We start from the raw sequence: 24,149 nt of genomic DNA on the forward strand, positions 1-24,149 counted from the left end.
ATGCCTTGTCATTGCGATTTGGTAATAATAAGTTGTGATGGGTAGGCGCAGCTCCGAAGACCCAAAAACCGAACTTGATATGGGAAAACCTTCCCCCGACCTGAACCCAGGACGAGCGAGCAAGTTCCGTACACTGCTTGTGTTCTTTCTGAGAAATATTTGGGTGCACACGTTGGTCATCCCCACTTTTGAACGGCTCAAATTTCTTTCCTCTCTTTCTCCTCAACCGATCACTCTCTCTCTCTCTAAAAAATCCAGACCGTCCAAAATATGTTTGGATTGTTGAGATTGCCGACGGGTACCACGTGAGTGCATGGTACCCACCCGGCACCTAAAAATTTCTCGTTCTTTCTAATGGTTTCTTAGATTCTTGGGCGAGGAAAAGACAAATGTCAAAAGAGGACCACACTTTATGTGATCTATGAATATAAAAGAACTAGCGTTATTGTGTATGGTCAATGCACGAAATAAAAATATATATCATATTGGTGTTATTTCGGCTCCATGTATCAAACAGGCACAATATTAGTTGATAAAAATGATAATTTTTTTTTGTTTCCAGTCTCGTTTGATGCACGCTAGCATTGGGTGATTTCTTTATGCTTTAAATTTCAAAATGCTCAATTGGTGATAAGATTTGCACATGATCTTTCAAGGGTCAACCAATAATTCACCTCACCAACTAAGTACCATAATTTGACTTGCATTAATGTAGCTTTTGGAATTATTTTGTTCCACTTTTTATTAAAGAGGGAGATAGTGAGTGCTATCATCTACATGTTCGGCTTTTATTAGTTATGCTTAAGTACCTCTCCTTGCCAGCTTCTTTAACACTTACTCGTTTCCTTGTTAATCCCAAGGTGGGCCTCGCGATCAAGGCCTGAGACTTAAAGATTTGTTCCCCTCCTAAGCTCTTAGATTCAAAATCTCTCAAGTGCTATTAACTTCTTTTGGATTTTTTCATACAAAGCTTTGCTCTGATCTTTAATAAGACGCCCGTTGACGGTGAGATTGGTCTCCAGAATTAGTCGAGATGGACGCAAGTGGTAATAAACAACACTCGTTTCGGTCATCATCTTTGACGGAATGATATTAAGAGTTTCGCTCATCTGGGCCTCCTTGCAAAGTTACCACTCGAGAACTTGTGTTTCAAAATAATCCAATTTTAAATAACTTCAGGACATCTTTAATCACTCAAAAATCGCGAGCATGAATTTCAATCGAATGTTTTCCTTTTTCGTACAGGTAAACAGATGTTCAGATCGAACATCGTTGTGCCATGTGAAAGTAAATCACTAGAGCCGAGAAGAACGTTATCGAAGTTCGCATGCCTTTATATTTAGGCTGTCGATGAATTTTGATTTGAGGAGATTTCGGTGACGTTCTTTCCTACACTTTCCTAATTCCAACCAAAACCTACATCCTGATTCGCGGAAAGTTTAAGTCCGTGACTGCTTGAAACCTCAGCCTACAAACTCAAAAATGATGGCCATCCTCGCTATGGTAAAGCGGGAACGGACCAAGACATCTGGTGGACTTGAAAATCTGGAAAAAGTTGAAAGCTACCTTCGTTGCATTTGTTGGTCCTCTCCCTCAATTGGGTTGAAAAATATACTGCCAAGATCCCTCTCTCCGGAGCTTGGAAATACAACCTGTACCACACACAGAGAGAGAGAGAGAGAGAGAGAGGAGTTAGAGAGTGGAGACCAGCAGAGAAAACTATCAATTCGTTCACTCATGTTAATTTTCATATGCATACATTTCCACAAATTCTACTTCACGACGGAAAAAGTATCCGTGAGTGAGAATGCATATCCAGCACACGAGATGCCCAGTTTTACAGCAGAGAGAGGTTGGATACGTATACGTCTTGCTATCTACACACACGGGCGTATGTATTTATATTCCTGAAAATGCCTATCGACCTTATTTATACTAAAGAACAAAGAGGTTGAAGAATCCATCAAAAATCTGCTAATGCAACAAGTTAAACATTCACTATCAGCTTACGGGATCAGAGTAACAACTGACTAAAATGTCACCAAAGCAAATCAGGTCTTACATTCCAATTCCCACACTACATCATGAGGAGGGCAAGTTCAAAAAACAAAAACAGCAACACGCTACTCTTTTCTACCACTAGAACTTTTAGGGCAGTAAATTGTCAACCAAAATAAATCACGGCCAAATAAGCATAAAACAGCTTCCATGAACTCCATTGAGCATAAATTGGTCCGCGATAAAAATTTAATATCCAAACATTCGTGGTTTCCTGAGCATGATCCAAGAGTTCCTATTGTTATTTTCCAATTTCCATCAAAGTTCAATGCTGAATAGTGAATATATTCTTATGTAACTACACAACGAAGACAACTCGAATAATTATTCCAATGAACTAGCAATGAGTATTGATGAAGGCCATATCTCCACAAGCATAAAGTCACATGTAGAAAGATCGTGAAGTGGGCTGTGCTGCGATGGAATGATGGACTGTTCTGCTGAGGTCAGATCCTTTCAGTGACAAATCAGGTAGTGGATTCTGGACGAGTGGATTCTGGACGAGAATTTTGGTTGTGATGGTGGCTAGGATTGCCATTTTACCATCCAAGAAGGGTTGGAGATTGACAGGGGCCTTGAGGCTGGTAGACTGCGACGTTTTGGGGTGGGAGCAAGAGCCTAAACTCAGATGGCAAAATTTATGCAGGACAAGTGCGGAGATGAGGAGGGAGTTTGAATCAAACAACAGCCAAAAGCCCTAACCTTCACACAACTCTCAACGTTTGCTCTTCAAAATCTGTTCTTGATGATTACACCATAAATCATCTTATTATATAGTTTAACTTCGTAAATAGAAGATACACTCAAAATATCAAACACACAGATAAAATCTTATTTCAATCTTCAAACTAAACAAATCCTATCCTAAAATTCAAACAAAAACAAATAACTAAACTACCAAGCACAATTATTGGACCCAAACAATTTATTCCCTTGTGGCTTGATCCGAGGCTTCCAAAGAGGATTATTAGGCTCTCAAGTCTGAACAATTAACTGTTACGCCATCACTCTAAATTTTTTTTCTTTGCAAGCATTCATATGCATATAAGGTTCAAACCAATTAGGGAAGGTGATCCCTACTCCATCTACTCAATCGAAGCGTGTATCCTACTAGGAGGGTGGGAGCAAGGTTTCAAATCGCATTCGTCACCCTGAATACGAGGATGCTGAAACTAAGGGTCGCTCATACAATACAGAAAAAACACTCAAAAAACAAACGCTTATACTGAAAAATTAAAAGGTACACCAAAGCCCATTCAACCTAGAATACCAAATAGTTCAACAAATCTGAAAATTCCCAAAACTAAGACTCCATCTTCCCAGAAACCACCATACATAAAAGACAAAAGGATCTCTTTTAACCTATTCGCATGTTTCTCTAGAAACCAGAAGAGTGAAGTATTCAACCTCTGTGATGTGGTTTTCTAACATTTTGAATCACTCGTATTGCTGAAATTGATCATAACAACTCTCCGTATATAACGGAAGTGTAATTGCTAAAGTAAATGAGAGAATACAAACAAATCGAATCCTAAGTAGCTCAAAGTAATAAAGAAAGTGTAGAAGCACACACATGCATGCACACATAAACACATATAAATATAATTCTGTACACACACACATGTATATATATACAGAGAGAGAGAGAGAGAGAGAGAGAGAGAGAGAGAGAGAGAGAGAGAGAGAGAGCAAAACAACTCCTTACAACAATGAGTTTGCCAGCATTCTCAGGCCTTTTCGCCATACTTATGGCAGCAACAGCAGCAGCTCCTGATGATATACCGACCTATAACAAGTTCCATACATAAGCAACAGCAACCAAGAAAAAAGCTTTTTAAAGTAGACAGGAAAAGTAGACAGTATCGTTTTGGAAGCCACAAAGGAGATACAAGTGAGATGATATTGAAAACCAAAGGGCTTATTCGGAAAACCAGGACAGGTTTCTGTAATATCCCGTATTTTTCTAAATAGTATTTATTTGAGTTGGGTAATTAGACAACACAGGAAAGGAAAATATAGGGCCACTCGGTGCCTTGTGTGCAACGTGTAGGCTGGAAAAAAAGGGTTGATAAGCAAAGTGTTAACCTAGTCATCTTATGGCTGTACACATGGTGATTGTATAGAATCCATGGGCAGGTGGCACACCTATGTGGTTTTGCACGTTTGTGTGCATAATTTATAAGGTGAAGAATCCTTGTCCTCCTCTTAGATAGTAAATTGATTCTTTCCCATTTTTACATGGAGTTTCCTACTGTACACATGCAAAGCCGTGAGTTATCCATCATTTGGAGCAAGAAAAATTGGTGATTTGAGGTCCAGTAGTCGTACAACTTATGGAGTCAATTCTTGAGGCGGTGTTAATATATCATAAGATACTCATTTGAGGTACCGGGTAGTGTGCAATACATTCCTAGCTGAATCTCTTTGCAAAGAGTATTCTTTGATTCTCTCATATTTGTACTCATTTGATGTCTAAGCTTGTTGATTCAGTTGTTGTCACTTCTTGTTTTGTGACAGAGAAAGTATTTGGCTAAAAGCCATAGAACAAATTGGTACATGTTTAAGCCCACTGGGTCATAGAGTTATGAAAGATGTACGATGGACTGACCCACGGGGAGTCCAGTATGTTTATGGGGCCCAAGTGCCCAATACAGAGTTTTGACTTGGGTGGTGCTTGGCATGTTATCGAAATGAGCCGGGTATGAGGCTATAAATGAAAAGCGTACGGAATGATCCAACTTGATTTGTTATCCTCGTTTATTGAGCATATTCTTATTGCTAGCCATGTTATTGTCCTCGTATTGCATATACTACCCGGGCGTTTTATATTTTTCACGTGCAGAGAAAGTTAGTGGGGACCCGAGTTGGAGTATTTGAAGGATTAAGCTTTATAGAGATTGTTCAGAAAATCTGTATCATTTTGGAAGTTTTCTGTATCATTTTGGAAGTTTTTAGGGCCCACCACGTATATTTGTTCTTGAGGATTTGTAATTATTGGAGATGTATTAATTTTGAGGCAATGTAAAAATTCGGGTCGCCACAGTTTCCTTGAAGATACTACACACTATGACCCAACTGGGCCTCTGTTGGGTAAGGGGTACAAGTTTTGAATCAAGATCAAAATTAAGCATAATTAGGGGCAACGGTCCAGTTTAAACCCTCTCCTTCTACATGTATTCAGGATTCCGAGAGGAGAGAGATTTGTGCATCCCACCTGCCACTACATTTATTTTCCCACATCTTGCAGGAAAAAAGAAATGAATTGATGTCAAAAGACTATGCTTGGTTGGAGGGAAGAGAAGTTTGAGAAGTATAAACACGGGAGAGGGGTTGTGGGTTTCACATAATTACAAATTTTCGGTAATATTGTATAATTAGCAGAGGTTATTAACCACTTCCTTGTTATTTTTTTGCTTCAAAACATCAACCAACCTTGAGTAGGAGTAGAGACTCTACTAGATAATGACAAGAAGTACGACACCTTAGCAGTTCACACATTGTACTTACTACTTAGAGGTAACTTCACTGCAAAATTATTGTATCATCGGTTGTACTTGGGAAGTTAAAGATGCTGTCATTAGATTCATTACACTTCCAAAACTTCAGAGATCAGACTCATTTTTTATCATTGTAAAAGAGACAGATTACTAATTTACAAATGCAATATGTACTTTATTTTGTCACTGATCATCAGAATTCCTAGGGACCGCAGGTGGCGTATCGTGCTAGTATAGAGATTGTTATGTATTCCGAAAAATTAGTGGCTGAATTATGTAATTGAATTACCTAATGCTTCAGTTCAAAAAAAAAGTTCACTTAATACTGATTCCATGATAAAACATTCCCTGAGCTTGTTTAGATTATTATCTCTAACTTTCAGCTTTATTTAAGAACTATTAGCATTGTGATATTGCATTATCTAATAGGAAATTCCTCTTCCACAAATAAATAGCCCAAGCTTGAGCAGGAGAATAGGCTTTTCTAGAATAGAAAAATCATTGGATTATGTTAACAGGTTGCATTTGAGACATTATAGGTGCTTTAGTTACAATAGCTTTGAGTGACTAATTTAATTGTTTTTATCATTTCAGGAACTTCTGGGGGCAAGCTATGCCTATAAAATCCAGAGGAGCCTTGTTTGCTCATGTCTTCCGCCATTTTTTGGCAGATGAAATCTTTTGGACCATAGTGGAAAAGAGGCTCCTAATGCATCTCTCTTCCCTTATAAATCCAACCTACCAAACGATGGAAATAGCTTCCCTCGTTTCCCTCGTTTGAGCTTTGTCCCATTCGGTAAGATAACATCTCCCAAACTAGTATACCATTCTCATGAGCTTCACCATTAAATGCAAACTTGGTTTTGAGTTGAATGCTTTAACATGGTATTAGAGCTAGATATTCGGAGGCTTTTGGACAAGACTCTATGTCGTTGATGGTTGGTTCTCCCTTTGTTTGTCGTTGATTGTTGTCGTATGTGTTAAATCGTTTGTTTACCTCACCATGTGCGAGTCAGGGGTTGCGGGGGAGTGTTAGAGCTTGTCCCACATTGGTTAAATATAACCTCCAAACCTAGTACATGAGCCTGGGAAACCTCTCCACTCATTGCCAATTGGATTTGAATTGGATGCTTTAACAGAGGCATTTGATGTGGTTGGGACTGTTTTCGTATCCTACAACCTAATCCTTATGGAATTCGAAAAAGTCCTAGTCCATTTGGGTTTTGAATAAGGTCTTTTTCCCAGTGCATTTTGGAAACAAGTTTCATATCTGCACCGAAAGGAACTTTATTTCCATCATTGTGAGTTTTTGAAAAATCCTGAAGTGACAAAAACCAACAACCCAAAGCTGCTTGATCACAAAGCCCTGGGAACAATAATTTTGTCTTCCTATCCCTCACTGCATCCGTCTAAGAGAAAAACTAATAGAAAAGAATTGGAGATCACATACCCAGCCAAAGTTCAAAGGCAAGCGTTGGGATTGTAGGGAAAAAAAGGCCACATTAAGTGACATTGCAGAGCATCAAAGAAACATGACGATAAGAATTAAGGTGATACCACTAATACAAACTTTTTTAATGTCTCAAAAGAAAATAGTTCCGGCACATTGTTTCTAGCTTTGGAGACTTGCAGTGAAACGTGGGGGATTGAATTAGGTTAAATCATTTCAACACCCCTTCACATGTTCAATGTAATTTAGGTAACGTATATTTAGGGCTGCAAACGAGCCGAGTCGAGCCGAGCTTTGAAGTGCTCAAGCTCGGCTCACAAGAAAATAACCCAGCTCAAGCTCGGCTCTAACTCGAGACGAGCTGCACACAGTCTGCTCGAGCTCAGTTTGAGGAAAAAGTCCTCAGCTCGAGCTCGGCTCAAAAGCAGAAGCAACGTTGGAAACACTGAAGGTGATGTTCGAGGTTGGGTTTTATAGAGAAGTTCCCACTCCTCTTTTCCATAAAGGAGCAATGTGGGACTAGAAAAAATGGACTAAAGGAGAAAGGGAAGCTTTCCCATTTGTCCCACATTGGCAAAAAGAAGTTGGAGAGGCTTTCAAAACTCTTTAAAAGCTCTTGTGGAGGCTGTGATCCTCTTCGTCCCTCACCTTTTCGACTCACTGTTCACTCATTTCATGTCAGATCTAGGGGAAATATAAAGGTGAGTGAACGAGGAGATATATATACACACACACACACGCATATGATAGGCGCGTAAATGTTCACATAAGCGCCCCCTAAGTTATCTTTGTTATGTCCTATTTATATTATTATTCGGAGTTTTATACTTTATTTTTGTGATTGTAGGTATTTGGACAATTTGATACAAAAGGCACGAAGTTGGAAGTACTCGAAGTTTAGCTCATGCCACAAGCATGAGTACAGAGGAAAAGGAGTAATATTTGAAAGTCAATTGGCCAAAGAATTAGACTATCTCAGGAAGTAAAAATAAGAATTGGCCTTGGACTTGGACTTTGATACACAAGTGGGCCCAATAGTTAGTAATTATTTTGACTAAGTGGACCATGGAGGGAAATTGGAAGTACGTGGCTGGGAGTAATAACTTGGCCAATAGGGTTTTTGTTATGGGGAGGCAGCAGCTTATAAAAGGAGGAGGCATCACACGCAGAACAGGATCTTTATTCCCACGCACGCATAACAGAGGGATGGGGCTGCCTTGGTCACGAAGAACAGGGACTCCGGTCAATATTGTTTAGTGTTCTCTTTTCTTTTCAAGTTTTTGATGCTTTGTTCAATTATTCGCACTTCGGTAACTAGTTTTAATTTCTATTTTTAATAAAAGTTATTTGCTGGTATTTGATTAGTTTATATTTCTCGTTTATTTTCTTTCTCCAGTATTAGAAGCATGGTTCAAATTAGGGTTTATTCTTTTTCATGCATAATGATTAGTGAGTAATCGTATAGGTAGGGTCGCAGGGTGATTAGCACACCGTGGCCAATTCGGGTACTGCTCCTATTTTCAAACAATAAAAAAAACGATTTTAGATTGAAAAAATACTTCCCGTAGACGAATCCGAGCATTGTCGGAGACCATGTGAACGGGGGAATGGGGGTCCAAAACTTATTCTCCGTTGCGCATAGGTAAACGGCGACCCAAAGGTTTCACATCTTGCGGGGTATCTTTTTCAATATAAAATTGAACGTTTTTAAGAACACCGAATGGAGCAGGTTAATCCGGACTGGTTACGAGAGCTATGAACCCTATGACCGTACCTCCTTTTAATTATTTGAAAAGAACAATTGTTTCCTTAAGTTTTAGTTAATCTCAATCAAATCGACAAGGGGTGGCTACCTAAGAGCCAGTTTAAATAAGTAACAACCCGAGTTTTTGAGTCAGTACACATCACCGTCTCTGTGGATTCGACTTCAGTCTTACCGGATATTATGCTACGTCGGTCCCAGCCCTACGCTTGGGGCAACCCGTTATTTTAGGTCTAGGAATTCGTCAAGCATACATAGGAAAAAAAGTTATATACTATATAATATAATAATGTTGGCTCGTGAGCCAACTCGAGCCGAGCTTTGGCTAGCTCGAGCTCGGCTCGTTTATCAAACGAGCTGAATACCTTAGCTCAAGCTTGTTCATTAAGATCACGAGTCGAGCTATTATAGAGCCGAGCTTCAAGCCGCTCGCAAGTGGCTCTGTTCGTTCGCAGCCTTACGTAAATTTTGGGAATGATCAGGTCTGTAACATTATTGGTAAAGTTCAAGATCATATAAACCATCCCAGTGGAAAAGTCGTGGGAATCAAGGATGTCCAACCTGTGGAGTCTTTGAAGAAATTTTTAATCTGTCAGGCAACTCAGTTACAGGTACTGTTACAACATTCGCATTTTGCAGTGATTCCAGGCAAATGACTAAGGGATCTATGCTGGTAGCTGTTGTGAAAAAGAATGTAGTCATATATAACGTTGGGGACTCAGTGCTATCACACTTGCATCATCAGAAATTGAAGCATGCACTTGGCATTTCGCGGGCCTAGGCATGTGAGAGAACAGAAGGGTCTGATAAAGAAGGAAAAGCATTGAGTTTAAGTGTTTGGACTTTGATTTCTGTGGAGACTGTGCCTTGGGAAAACAGAAATAGTGTCAGTTTCACCAAATACTAATGACTGGAGCTGGTTCATACTGGGGTACGTGGACCATCTCTGATCATCTCTGGGCTCCCATTACCTCGTTACTTCTATAAATGACTCTAGTTTTAACGAAACTCTTTACAGCTATAATGCTGACTAATTTCTCTGGGGAAAATCGTTAAATAGCTGTTTGTAACGGAAAACTAAAAATGAGGAGGACTTCTTTAACATTTGAACTTTGAGCATATATGATAATTACCAGCAAACCTTCCTCCAACGCCAACCGTTTTGCCATTTCAACAGCTTCCTCACTGGTAACCTAGATTTTTGACAGAAACAAGTATTCATGTCAAATTGCCCATAGAATTATATTGGATGCTTCCCAAAATCAAATGCATAAAGTTAAACCTTTGCTGGAAGATCAAGATGTGCAGAAGTAACGTTGATCGAAGCAGTGTGGATCTTAGAAGTTAGAATCAACTTAGGCAAACAGAAGTTAGAATCCACTAAGGCAAACACAAGTCGCTTGATCCCCTAGATTACTCTAACCATTTAATATGTGTACTGTGCATGGATTACTGACTTCAAGGCCACAAAGAAATCCAAATGGAGGATATAACCAAATAGATCACAAAATCTTAACAAGTTAATGGGTGCAAGCTATGAAGCATGGATACTCTATTTTGGCCTCCGTATCACGTACCGTACGCGTATCGGATACGGATACACTCCGGATATGTATAGGATACATTTTTTAGAGTATCCAGTCTTTAGAATTAATTTTTGGTATCCCGATACGCTTCGGATACGCTCGGATACGTTTCGGATACGCTTGGATACATTTTGGATACGTGTGGGGGTGAATATGTTATTTCTTAAAACATATGGGTTTGAACTGCAATTAGGACTATATATTCTTTATTTTCCCCCACCGACCAGAAAAACAGAACGAGAAGGCAGGAGAAAAGGCAATCGATCTCCTCCCTGTCGTCTCTCATCTCTCTCGACCTCAAAGTCTCTCTTCTCTCTCTCTCACTGTGTAGGGTGTATATATATATCTATCATCTCTCTCGTTTCTCATCTCTCTCTCGCTGTGTAGTGTATATATATATCATCTCTCTCTTCTCTCATCGCTGTGTAGTATATATTGATATATATGTATATATATAACGTATTTATATATATAACATTATATAGATACAGAGCTGTTACAGGATTTTTTTCAACAGTATATGGAACGAGAAGGCAGAAGAAACAAAGGCAAAACTGCTTTTTTTTTAAATCATTAATGGAATTTTATTTTTATTTGTTTTTATATTCACGTATCCCCAACGTATCCTAGTTTTTGGAAAAATCACATATCGGCATATCTGTATCGTATCCATATCCGTGCTTTTTACGGTGCAAGATATTCTTCACTTAGTATGGGAAGTTAAGAGGGAATAGATATCATAAATGTTCGAGTTCAGATGATGCTAACCTGATAGTGGACACACAAGTAACTAGGATAGAAGCTTCTTTGTCAACCAGTCAACATTTAAGCCATAGGTAAACCCAATTCTCTTCGAGCCCAGATTTTAGGTAAAATGTATACAACATCCGGCACACCACTATGGAAATGAGGTTCAACAAGAAAAGCACAATTAATAAACAATGTGTGCTAATGATAGGACCATCATTGTGGATACGCTACAATTCTGGTAGCTCGAAGCCTAACAAGTGAACAAGAAAACAGACGAGAACAAAAGGGTGTCCTTAATGCCACAAAATGAATTGTTGCTTCAACTGTTTTTGTAATTATCATGAAGTTTGAAACTCAAAGGTACCATCTTGGAAAAAAGACGATCACATCTCCTCTCTCGCTCCAAGCCACCATGCAACCCCTAACCAAAAGACCATAACCACCCTAATTCAGAACTTCAACCTTCAATTGTTACCCAAGACCCATTCACTCCTCACCTCTCTACCTTGTAACCCTTGTCAGTCCCATACCGCCACTCACCTCAGGTGCATCTATCAGCTCCAGAAAGTACTCGTCGACGTCTTGCTTGGTACCCCACTCTAGAATCTCATTCTCTTGGCAGACACAAGCAGTAAACTCATTTTCATGCTATAACTTCACTTCACAACCAACATACTTGTCACCTAGTACTCCAATGAGCTCTCAAACTACCGGCTTTTCTCCAAAATAAGGACTATCTAACAACTCCAGTACATAAACAAATCAGATTGCATTAACCATTAATCAATCTCACAATAATGGGAGGGTTTCCACGATGGAAGATTTTTAATATATCTCAGAATGAAAGCGTCCAATCATATGAGACAGTCTATTGAAAGTGATCTTCACTGCCCCAGTGGTAAAAGGAAGAATCCTGGATCGTAATGGAGCCACACAGAGTCCTCAACAAGCAAGGGGAGATGGAAGATAAGAGACTGAAGCAGTTGTTTGCTTGGCAGCGGCATTTTTTGTAGTTCCATAGTCTAAGGGTTCATTCAAGGTGTTGGAAGTGGAACCAACTATTGGCTATGTGGAAGTAGGACCTCCCCAATTCAATGATAGATGCCAAACCTTGCAACACAGCCTTTCATTCCAGTTTTACGGATACAAATTTAACATAAAAAAGGGTGGAAACTGATTGACAAAGACGAACCCTTTTGTGCAAAAATAAGAGAATATACTTGAATTCCAATGGAGGCAGCGAGAGTAGGGAAGTTTCACCTTCAAAACTTCATCAAGCAAATCAACATCCATAATACTTGGCACGTAACCTGTACAATGTACTACATCTTGTAAGAGAGGATCCAATAAATATTAAATGACAGTAGGATAGGGCAAAGCCATGAAAACATTTCTGTACACAATTCGTTCACCTGTGTTTTCTCCAGATATTACATTCCTCTCGGCAGGTTCCACTCCAACTACCTGAGAATAGAAAATATATCATGCATAAAATTGCATTACACGTGATCTACAAGAGGGGATTGAAGCCAAACCAGCATCATAGGTATATAATAAAGTTTAAACAACTCATGTGTTCTACCGGAGGAAATGTGAAAAGGATGATGTTCCAAAGGTTAAACTTTCTGTCTACACCATTCTAGATAGCAAAAAGACATTAAGGATTAAAATGAAGGCAGTCATGGAAAAACAGTTGTTACCTTTATATCTTTGTTCATCATTTTCAAATAACGCCCAGTTCCTGTAACAGTACCACCAGTTCCTATGCTTGCGACAAAGATGTCAACTCTACCAATGGTATCCTCCCATATCTCTGGGCCCGTGGTGTCGAAGTGGACCTGTAGTTCAACAAGCTAAACTCTCAATACCAAAACACCAAAAAGTAAACTTATAAAATTCCTTTATACCGAAGAGCAGCCGGAGAACATTTGAAAGATAAGCAAAAATAACCTTTGAATTAGCCATGTTGTCAAACTGCTTAAACATATATGCATTTGGCATGCTCGAAACAATTTGTTCAGCTTTATCAACAGCACCTTTAAGACCTTTCACTGGGTCTGTCAAAAAAATCTTTGCTCCAAATGCACGTAGAAGGATCCGTCTTTCAAGATTGATCGATGCAGGCATGGTGACAATGACTTCATATCCCTTGGTTGCTGCAACAAAAGCTATACCAAGCCCTGTATTTCCAGTAGTCGGTTCAACAAGTATGCTCTGCATACAGTCACAAAATATGCACAAAGAAGATGTATTTTATCAGGCTTTAATTGCTATGCAATGTATGGGAAATGGCCTTATATGACTAAAACGTAACCTGATTTATGAAAAGCATCACTGTAATTTCAGGCTATAGAAGAACGATGCTAACCTTTCCAGGAGAAATTGCTCCGCTTTCTTCGGCATCAAATATCATGCTACATGCAATTCTGAAACGTCAACCAGTTGAAAACAGGAATCAGTGTTCTCAAGAAATACTTATTCAAAAGTGCGTTGGGTTTTCCCAGTTCAGATGTCCATTAAATAATCATTGTTCTCAAAAGCATAGTAGGCACTCGCCTCTTCAAGACCAGACGTCCAAAAAAAAAGCCTAAAGGCGCTCAAATTTGTGAGACAGAGTGCCTTGTCCATGGGGCGTTCTTCAAGGTTCACTTTTAAGTTTCTAGATGGTTCTTTAGAACAAAATGGTCTGTGAAGCTAGCTAAATCAAACAAAACACAAGAGGGGGAGAGGAGAGCTGAACCCGGGGCTTGAAAAGTGAATACTGAAGAGAGTGCCAAGCTGACTTAACTCAGATAGTTTTAGCTCGTTATAATGTGTGCTTCAGTTCAACATCAATGGTAATATATGTTGGGAATGTCTTGTATTCTTTAGTCCCACATTGGTTAATTATGTTGTTCCCGTTTTTGTAGCCTATTATAAATAAGGCTTTTGGGGTACTTCTAGAAATTATCTTTTGGGCTTTCATATTGTGGCCTTTCTAGAGTTACGGATTATAGCCGGCTCTTTGTATCTCTTCTTCACGTTGGTTAGTGAATCCTCTCTCTCCTCGCCCGTGGATGTACCCATCTTGGGGAACCACGTATATCTTGTGTCTTTGTGATTTCTTGTTTAGTTTTCAATTTCTCGTTCTTAGCTTGCATTCATAGCGTTCGTTACAACAAACTGGTATCAGAGCCAGGTTGCAAAAACTAGGGTTTCGTTTCCGATTGTGGCTATGGCGGCTAAATTTGAGATTGCGAAGTTTGATGGGCAGAGCAGCAGTTCCAGTCTTTGGAGAGTAAAGATGAAGGCTTTGTTAACCCAACAAGGATTGCACAAGGCTTTGTCAGGCAAGACTAGTTCTGGAATTAAAGAGGAAGATTGGGATGATACGGATGCCAAAGCTCTGAGTTCTATTCAGTTGAGTCTGGCAGATGATGTTCTTCGCGAGGTGGAAGAAGAAACTTCAGCAGCAGGAATTTGGCTGAAGTTGGAAGGCATATATATGACGAAGTCGCTCACCAACAGGTTATATCTCAAACAACGTCTTTATACGTTTCGTATGCGAGAAGGTATACCTGTTAAAGATCATTTAGACGAGTTCAACCGTATTATTATGGATCTGAAAAATATTGATAGTAAAATTGAGGATGAGGACCAAGCCCTAATTTTGCTATGTTCTTTACCACTTTCGTATGAGCACTTTGTTACAACCCTATTGTATGGCAAAGACACGATATCCATGGAGGATGTTAAGGCCAGCCTATATTCGAAAGAATTGAGGAAAAAAGTGTCAGGTGAGGGTGATGCACATGCGGAGGGTTTGTTTGTTAGGGGAAGAACAACAGAAAGGGTGGAGTCGAGTAATAGGGAAAGATCCAGATCATCAGGTAAGAAGAAGGGAAAGTGCAATTATTGCAAGAAACCCTGGCACTGGAAAAGTGACTGTTTAAAACTCAAGGAGAAGGAAAAAGAAGACCAGAAAGGGGGTAAAGTAATTGCTGGAATTGCTGAAAGTTCAGATGAGTCAGATAATGTGTTATCAGTTACAGAGGGCGATTCTCGCTCTAATACCGAGTGGGTTCTAGATTCTGGATGTTCATACCATATGTGTCCGCATAGAGAGTGGTTTTCTACTTATGAGGCGGTCAATGGTGGTACAGTTTTGATGGGCAACAACATGGCCTGTAAGACTGTTGGTTCAGGAACGATTCAGCTTAGGATGCATGACGGTATTGTTAGGACTTTATCTGAGGTTCGACATGTTCCGGATTTGAAGAAAAATCTTATATCCCTGGGTGCTCTTGATTCTCATGGTTGCAAATTCCTCGGTGAAGGTGGAGTTTTGAAAGTCTCAAGGGGTGCATTAGTACTGATGAAGGGTCAAAAGCGTGGTAACCTTTATACACTCCAGGGCAGTACAGTTTTAGGTGCTGCAGCAACGGTTGCTTCATCCAAGGTTTCAGATTCAGACTTGACTCGTTTGTGGCATATGCGCCTTGGGCATATGAGCGAGAGGGGGATGACAGTTTTGAGCAAACAGGATTTGCTATGTGGCCAGAAAATTGAGAAGCTGGATTTCTGTGAGCATTGTGTTTACGGCAAGCAGTGCAGGGTAAAATTCAGTACAGCTGTTCATCGCACCAAAGGCACGGTGGATTATTTTCACTCGGATCTTTGGGGTCCCGCAGAGGTAACTTCTAAAGGTGGTTTTCGATATTTTATGAGTATTATCGATGATTTCTCTCGTAAAGTTTGGGTGTATATGTTGAAACATAAGAGTGACGCCTTTAATACATTCAAACAGTTTAAAACTTTGATTGAGAATCAGACTGGTAAGAAAATAAAACGTTTGCGAACTGATAATGGTATGGAGTTTTGTCTTGGCGAGTTTGATAGATTTTGTAGTGATGAGGGCATTGTGAGGCATCACACAGTGAGAAAAACCCCTCAGCAAAATGGTGTGGCTGAACGAATGAACAGGACTCTTTTGGAGAAGGCACGTTGTATGTTGTCCAATTCCGGATTGGGCAAAGAATTTTGGGCTGAAGCCGTTTCCACAACATGCTATTTGGTGAACAGGTCTCCGTCGACTGCTATTGAGTGTAAGACTCCGTTTGAGGTATGGTCAGGTCATCTAGCTGATTATTCTGTGTTGCGTGTTTTTGGGTGTCCAGCTTACGCTCATGTGAATGAGGGTAAATTGGAGCCACGGGCCAAGAAGTGTATTTTCTTGGGTTATGCAGCAGGTGTCAAAGGGTACAGGTTGTGGTGCTCTGATGATTTGAAGTTTTTGATCAGTAGGGATGTGACTTTTGATGAAAATTATCTGATTAAGGGGTCTAAGCAGGTTGATGATACAGTTCAGGAACATAGTGTTCCAAAGCAGGTGGAGTTTTTGGGTGAAGCTTCCGACTCAGGGAAGAAGCACATTGAGAAGCCAATTGAAGAGGAGTTCAAGAGTTCAGACACAGAGGTTGATGCATTAGTTGAGCAACCACGCACTATTGCTAAAGATAGGCCAAGGAGGGAGATTCGGCCTCCTGAAAGGTATTCGGCTTATTCTGAGATGGTGGCCTATGCTTTATCAGTTGCTGAGACAGTTGAGTATGAAGAGCCTTCCAGCTATACGGAAGCTATTTCGAGCACTGAGTCTGCACAGTGGTTTGTTGCTATGAATGAGGAGATTGAGTCTCTTCAGAAGAATCAGACATGGGAGTTAGTAGAACCGCTGAAAGGGAAGAGGATTGTTGGATGCAAGTGGATCTTCAAGCGCAAACCAGGTATTCCAGGGGTAGAAAACGCTCGGTTTAAAGCTCGGCTAGTGGCGAAAGGATACAGCCAGAAGGAGGGTGTTGACTACAATGAGGTATTTTCACCAGTTGTAAAACATAGTTCCATTCGCACTTTACTTGCTATTGTTGCATGTTATGATCTTGAGTTAGAGCAACTTGATGTCAAAACTGCGTTTTTGCACGGCGAGCTTGAGGAACAGATTTATATGCGTCAGCCTGAGGGATTTGTTGTTTCTGGTAAGGAGGATCACGTTTGTTTACTTCGTAAATCTTTGTATGGCCTCAAGCAATCCCCTAGGCAGTGGTATAAGCGGTTTGATACTTTTATGATAAGCCAGTCATATTCAAGAAGTGAGTATGACAGTTGTGTATATTTTCGAAAACTTCCAGATGGTTCATTTGTTTATCTACTGTTGTATGTTGATGATATGCTTATTGCTGCCAAGAGTGTGTCAGAAATCAACAGGTTGAAACAACAGTTAGGTGGTGAATTTGAGATGAAAGATTTGGGTGCGGCAAAACGTATTTTGGGTATGGAGATTTGCAGAGATCGAGTAGCTGGCAAATTATTTTTGAATCAGAAGTCTTATGTTCTTAAAGTACTTGAGCGCTTTGCCATGCAGAACTCGAAGCCAGTCAGTACCCCTTTGGCAGCACACTTTCGACTTTCAGCTGAGTTGTCACCACAGTCGGAGGATGAGGAGAAGTATATGTCTCAGGTTCCATATTCGTGCGCAGTTGGGAGCCTTATGTACGCCATGGTATGTACTCGTCCTGATATTTCACATGCAGTTAGTGTCGTTAGTCGTTATATGGGGCGTCCAGGAAAGGCACATTGGGAGGCTGTGAAATGGATACTACGGTATTTGTGCGGAACTGCAGGTGTTGGTCTATTGTTTGGGATTGTCAATTCTGGTGATCATGCTGTTGGTTATGTTGATTCGGATTTTGCCGGTGACCACGATAAGAGGAGGTCTCTGACAGGTTATGTCTTTACTCTGTCCGGAAGTGCCATTAGTTGGAAAGCTACTTTACAGGCTACAGTTGCGCTGTCTACAACAGAAGCGGAGTATATGGCCATTGCTGAAGCTGTGAAGGAGGCATTGTGGATGAGAGGTTTGCTTTGTGAGCTTGGTCTTGCACAGGGTGTGAGTTCAGTATTTTGTGATTCGCAGAGTGCTATACATTTGACTAAAAATCTGATGTATCATGAGAGGACTAAGCATATCGATGTCAGGTATCACTTCGTTCGGGATATCATCTCACAGAAGCAAGTTGAGGTGAAGAAAGTGGGTACGGCAGATAACCCAGCAGATATGTTGACTAAACCGGTTCCGGTTGCCAAGTTCAAGCATTGCTTGGGCTTGCTTGGTATTTGCAGTTGATCGCCCCTCGGGGGCATTTGGCGAGTGAGAGGTTAGAAGGGGATAGCTATATTTGGTGATTTAGTTCGGTGGAATTCAAGTCAAGGTGGAGAATTGTTGGGAATGTCTTGTATTCTTTAGTCCCACATTGGTTAATTATGTTGTTCCCGTTTTTGTAGCCTATTATAAATAAGGCTTTTGGGGTACTTCTAGAAATTATCTTTTGGGCTTTCATATTGTGGCCTTTCTAGAGTTACGGATTATAGCCGGCTCTTTGTATCTCTTCTTCACGTTGGTTAGTGAATCCTCTCTCTCCTCGCCCGTGGATGTACCCATCTTGGGGAACCACGTATATCTTGTGTCTTTGTGATTTCTTGTTTAGTTTTCAATTTCTCGTTCTTAGCTTGCATTCATAGCGTTCGTTACAACAATATATACTTCCAATTTTCCAGCCTTAAGAGTAATGTTGTTCTGCTAGTCAGGCGGCTGGGCACCGCCTAGTGCCTAGGCCACTTAATTGGATACTAATCTGCGCCCAAAGATTAGTCTTTCCCTTTTTTATTTCCTAAAAATATTTTCTTCCTCCCTCCCCAAGTTTTGAGTAAGTAGAACAACATAAAATGAACAAAACATTAAATAACATCCAATGCGGAAAATAGAACCTACATATAATTTCCCAACAAACAGAGCCTACATACACATAATTTCACTTTATTTTACAACAGATGAAAAAACAGTGAACACAAACAAACAGACCAGACAGAAAGAGATGAGTGTGTGTGTGTGTGTGGGGGGGGGGGGATGTTTACAGTTGGTCCGTTTGTAGTAGCAATGAGCAGACAGTTGGTCCGTTTGTAGTAGCAATGAGCAGAGAAGACAAGGTTTAGATATATTGGCTACTCTATATAGTGCATAAGTATATAACATGTAATTTAGAACTACAATAAAATCCTAATACTTTATTACCCCAACATTTTAACCACTTAGATTTGCAAAATTACGTGTTTAATCCCCCAACTATACCACCTAGCCACCTGATTCTCTGATTGATTCCGCTTAGCCGCCTAATTCTCCTATTAATCCTGCCTAGCAGCCTATTCTCCTGTCAATCCCACCCAGCCACCTAGCCGATTAATCATCAATTAATCCAGCCTAGTGGCTGACTAATCGTCCCGCCGTGTAATTAAGTGCCTAGGCCCCTAGTCAAGACAGCGGACCACCACCTAGCGCTTAGGCGCTGCCTAGGCCGATTTTTAGAACACTGCTTCAGAGGAAGAAGATTGACTGAGAAGTCCTTTTATACACTTTATATACAGTGCCTCATGTAGGTGTGTAATTCTAAATTCGCTTTTTGTAAATTTCCCAAATACTATTACGTAAACTACCCTTGCTTGCATTGCAAGAGATGTGAATTTGACTCCAGTTTTCTTGAAAATAATACAAATAACCCTTTTAAGGTCGTTAGGGTTGTTACATATATTTTCTCTTTATCTCCCTCTATTATATTACATATTGCGCCATGATGTTTTAATCCATGGCACAAATTTATGGAAGAGAGAGTAGGAGAGGAGTGAGCAAGAGAAAGGGAGAGACAGTTGAAGAGAGATGGGGAGAGAGACCTATCTTTTATATCTTGGGTACTATAATAGTCATACTTTCACTGAACTCAAGACTTCCGAATTTTATAATTTCAACCCACTAAAAATAATTGCATTTTTACTCTAAAGTGCCCAGAAAGTGTCCTGTGCTTGTCCTTGGAGTGTCCAAGCCTGTTGGGAGAGTATCCAATTGAAACTAATGAAAAAAACTTCAAACACGTTGAAATTGAGTTCGGACATGTGTCCAGAGTGCGTCCATGTCTGTGTCCAGTGTGTCTAACACTGGTATGTTGCCTTTGACCAAGTGTCCCGGCTGCATAGCATGTCATGTACCCCATTTCAAGATTCCTAACTTCATAAATTTCAGTAACAATGTTTGTATCTTGGATCAGCATTGATGTCCATCTATACATGTATAAGAAAAAGACCTCAAAAACGAGTGAGAAAATAACTAAAAAATTGGAAGTTTCTCTGTTTGTATTCTTCTATCTTTATCAAAGGATGAATAATAAATTTTCGCCTATCTATGTAATTCCACACTTGAAAGGTTTTGTCAATACCCAAATCACATACTTTTTCAAACATCTCACTGGAGATTCCAATTATTCCTTTTGCAAGTAAAGCATTTTGATAAACTGAATTTGATTTTTAGGTATATCGAACTGAATGGATATGTAACGTGAATGATATGGTTTTCATGTTCTACGATTCACACCTCAGGTGCAAATAGATAGTTGGAGGTATCGAATTTCAACAGTACAATACGTATCTTGAATCATTTGTAAACTCAAAATGGAGTATCCATTTAGAGAAGCAAAATGGAACACACTTGGAGGGAGTTGGTGCTCTATTTAGGAGTTAGAGAGCATGGTTGAAGATGCTCTTGAAATTGATGAGTGTCTACATATGAGTCATGGATAATCTCAAATAATATGGGAAACCCATTCATTTGATAGTTGGCTAATTTGTTTTAGGAAATATGCTTTTATCATCAGGCAACTAAAAGGTACAACATATCCACAAAGATCGGAAGAGTCCTAGAACATCATTAATTCAACAAAAAGCATCTCTATGCTCCAGGTAGATGGTACCTGTCCTTGACAGTTCGGCAAGGCTCCATAGATTCAAGTTTTGCAGCAACGTTTGCCGCGCAGCCCTTTGTAACTTTGTTGAGATATACCAACGGCGTTTGCCCAATCAACTATATCAATTTGTCGCAACTGCTAAATTAGTCAGTGGATTGAGACATAAGCCACAGAAGATACGTAACCAATCATACTACACACATTGCATCGTCCCAAAAAATGGGGAAAGATTCTCCAACAGTAGATAGTCAGCAAAAAAATTGGAAGGAAACTGATTTCTACACTTCACTATAGCTTCTCAGGTCCTTTTATTTTTAGCCTCTCGCAAGGGGAGTGTGACACGGCAAAAGTGCAGTACTAATGTCATTTCCCAATGTGAAATTCCATAAGAGAATAAATGCTTCCCAGATTGTTGTGGCTTCCCCCTAGTACTCCACGCTGTGTAGAAGGTCTAAGTTGTTGTACTCTTTTTGTCCAACAGAATGAACTCCACTGAGAATCACGTTAGCCTAAACTCCCAAGAACAAAGCCCGACAACTAAACCAATATATTGCCAGCTAATCAGTTGCTAGACACGCTTAGCCACAGAAAACATCAACAGCTTCAAGGAAACTAAATCAAAATCAGTTTTCTCCACGAATAATTCTCCTACAACTAAGTCATTCTCACGGACATTGAAAATCAAAATGTCGAAAGTCGAATTGAACAAGAGAACATTCAAATGACACAAACACCTAGACAAGGAAAATGAGCAATATTTTTTTTTATAATTCTGGATTACTAATGCTAGAGCTTGTCCCACATTGTTTAATTACAACCTCCAAAACTAGTATCAAAACTAGTATATGAGCCTGGGCGGCCTCTCCACTTATTGCCAATTGGTTTGGAGTTGGATGCTATAACACTTAGCAACAAGTACATTAGGTTGAAGACAAAAATCAAACAACCATACACTTTTCCCCCAAACTGAAAAAAATCTCCCAAGCACATTTCTGATTTCGAAGCTGGAAATAGAAAAAACCCAAAACGTCCAAAGCGGAAACAGGAAAATCCATTTCAGTTTTTCCAAAGAGCACATTAATAACACAAAGAAAACAAACACACACGCAAACAAGCAAAATGAGTAATTTTCCACTGGGTACAAGAAGCAAGAAAATTGCTCGAGGGAGACTTAAAACAGAACCTGGGTTACGTCCTCGGCGATGTTGACGGCGTCGTGTTCTTCGCTCGTGGCGTAGCCGGAAGCGGTGGTGGTGGTGGTGGTGGCAACTACTCCTGAAGAAGAAGAAGTGGCCGCATTGGTGATATAAGAGGAACGGTTGTGGTGCTGGTGACGCCGTAGAGATAGAAAGGGTGGGAAATGAGTGGGTTGGAAAGGGCTGACTCTAGTAAAAGGTATTTGCTGAGGAGGAAGAGGGAGGAGAAGAGGAGGAGGGGGAGATAGTGCCGCCATTACAGGAACCGGTCTGAAGAAGAGGTATGTTTTGGATAAATGAGGTTCGGAGATCAAACAAAGAGAACCGGAATTTTGGGCCGTGTTTGGAACGTTGGAATCAATACAAATTAGTCGTCCCTTTTTATTCAAAAATTGAATTTTGATTTATGAAATGGAGGGTCAATCATTTTAAAGTTAAACTCAATCATCTTATAAATTAAAATTCAATTTTTGATATATTGACTGATTGATGTCCGATTAAGTTCATTTTTGTATGGATATATTTTATGGTAAAATTCTACAAGATAAACGATTCAGATTATTATAATAAATATGTTGAGACCCACAGATAATAGTGGTGGAAACAATTTAAACTCATTCTTGAAATACTTAATTCTTAATTTTACCAACTGAGTGTAGAGAGAAAATGGGGCTGATGAGAACATTCTTGGGTTCAAATAGAAAGTAAATGTTTTTTTTTTAATCTGCCCCTGTAAGGAAAAAAAATGCTAATCACAATCACCATCTACTTGGCGGTGATTAATGTCCAAAAAGTGCATTTGAAATATATATAAATATTTTTAAAAGTACATTGATATTTGTGAAAATTGCATTGGAACTCTTACTTTTTTGTTGACAATATGTGGGCATTGTTCACTGCCTAGTAAACTAGTAGACTGTAGTTAGCAGAATCGATACGAAGAATTAGAAATAAATTTCCCTTGCAAAAAGGAACTTTGAAAACATGATTGCGCTCATTAGAATTAAACAAGTCATAGCTATGTCATTGGATGGCTAGTGTGAGACTTAAGAGTTTGTTTATTCCTAGTAAATTCGTGTTCGAAATTTTTTAGGTGCTATGAATTTTTATAGGACAAGTTCATACGACTATGATCATTTCCCGACATCTTTAAATGTCCCCCAACTAATAGACGGGGACATCACACATTCTTCTATTTTGTAAATATACTAGTGTTTGCCCGTGCCTACGGCACTACTCACTCCGATTGGAATTGAAATACTCTTTAAATCTTGATAGTGGCTCAAAACATTATTTCAATTTTTAGGTAGCTACAAATTGCTAAAAATTAATCTCTCTTTTTTTGAACGGCGAAGTTTTTTTTTTATTGATATGTAGTAAGCGAATACGCAAACAGTGTAGTGAAGAAATTAGCAACTCATGAAATTATGCAGAACGCTGTTCAAAAGGGGGGGAAAAACCCCCACAAAGTCTCTACAGCTCTACAAAATAGAAAAGAGCATTTAACAAACACGTGGTGGGCAACAGAAAATACCTCTCCAGATTTTGGAGGAAATGTATACAAAATTGAAGAGAGCATTTTAACAAATACATGGTGGGCAACAAAAAATACCTCTCCCGATTTGATTTCTCTCGAGGGATTTGACTGTCGAAGAGGAGTGGACGGTGGACGGTCCCAGTGCTCGGCAGTCCAAGGGGGGAGCCTCTTCCCAAAAGACAGTCAACCCATACGGGAGGAAAGGTCTCGTAGAAAGGAAGCAAGGAGAATTGCTTTCCCTCTTTTTTGTTTTCACACACACGGAGAGAGAAAGGGAGAGAGAGCTGTGAAATTTGAATTCTGATATTTTTTTCCTCTTAGACAACAGATGTCATTTATGTAATATGATGGGTAAATATGGATACTTTCATAAAATGTGAAAAAAATGCATCTTAACCCTTGGATCAAACAAATCTGAACCGTTGCAACAACTTGTCCCCACACCCTTCTGTATTATAATAGAGATGTGTGTGTGTACCGTTTACTTTGGCT

General features: G+C 39.7%; 1 protein-coding gene across 2 annotated transcripts; it reads right to left on the minus strand.

Annotated features, from left to right (window-relative positions):
• Window positions 1-1,185: 1,185 nt before the first annotated feature.
• Window positions 1,186-22,463, minus strand: LOC131319270 (S-sulfo-L-cysteine synthase (O-acetyl-L-serine-dependent), chloroplastic). Of its 2 annotated transcripts, none has more exons than XM_058349454.1 (10): window positions 22,108-22,463; window positions 20,931-21,040; window positions 13,472-13,529; window positions 13,054-13,317; window positions 12,804-12,941; window positions 12,516-12,567; window positions 12,364-12,413; window positions 9,901-9,960; window positions 3,764-3,844; window positions 1,186-1,652 (listed from the first exon to the last, which is right to left on the minus strand). In XM_058349454.1, the coding sequence occupies exons 1-10, from the start codon at window positions 22,375-22,377 to the stop codon at window positions 1,563-1,565; spliced, it is 1,173 nt and encodes a 390-aa protein (XP_058205437.1). In that variant the 5' UTR covers window positions 22,378-22,463; the 3' UTR covers window positions 1,186-1,562. The 2 variants fall into 2 exon arrangements, with proteins under 2 accessions (XP_058205437.1, XP_058205438.1); XM_058349455.1 differs by having other exon boundaries at window positions 20,931-21,059; window positions 22,108-22,249.
• Between the last annotated feature and the right edge of the window lie 1,686 nt (window positions 22,464-24,149).

This window comes from Rhododendron vialii, chromosome 3a (assembly GCF_030253575.1).
Source record: "Rhododendron vialii isolate Sample 1 chromosome 3a, ASM3025357v1".
Classification (NCBI taxonomy): Eukaryota; Viridiplantae; Streptophyta; class Magnoliopsida; order Ericales; family Ericaceae; genus Rhododendron; species Rhododendron vialii.

Bases quoted from the DNA above. Each gene is read 5' to 3' on its own strand.
- LOC131319270 (XM_058349454.1), bottom strand. From the start codon at position 22,377: ATGGCGGCACTATCTCCCCCTCCTCCTCTTCTCCTCCCTCTTCCTCCT. The intron at 13,530-20,930 runs GTACCATCTACC...TTGACGTTTCAG, and splicing joins TGCCGAACTGTCAAGGACAG to AATTGCATGTAGCATGATAT. The intron at 12,414-12,515 runs GTGAACGAATTG...TACATTGTACAG, and splicing joins AATATCTGGAGAAAACACAG to GTTACGTGCCAAGTATTATG.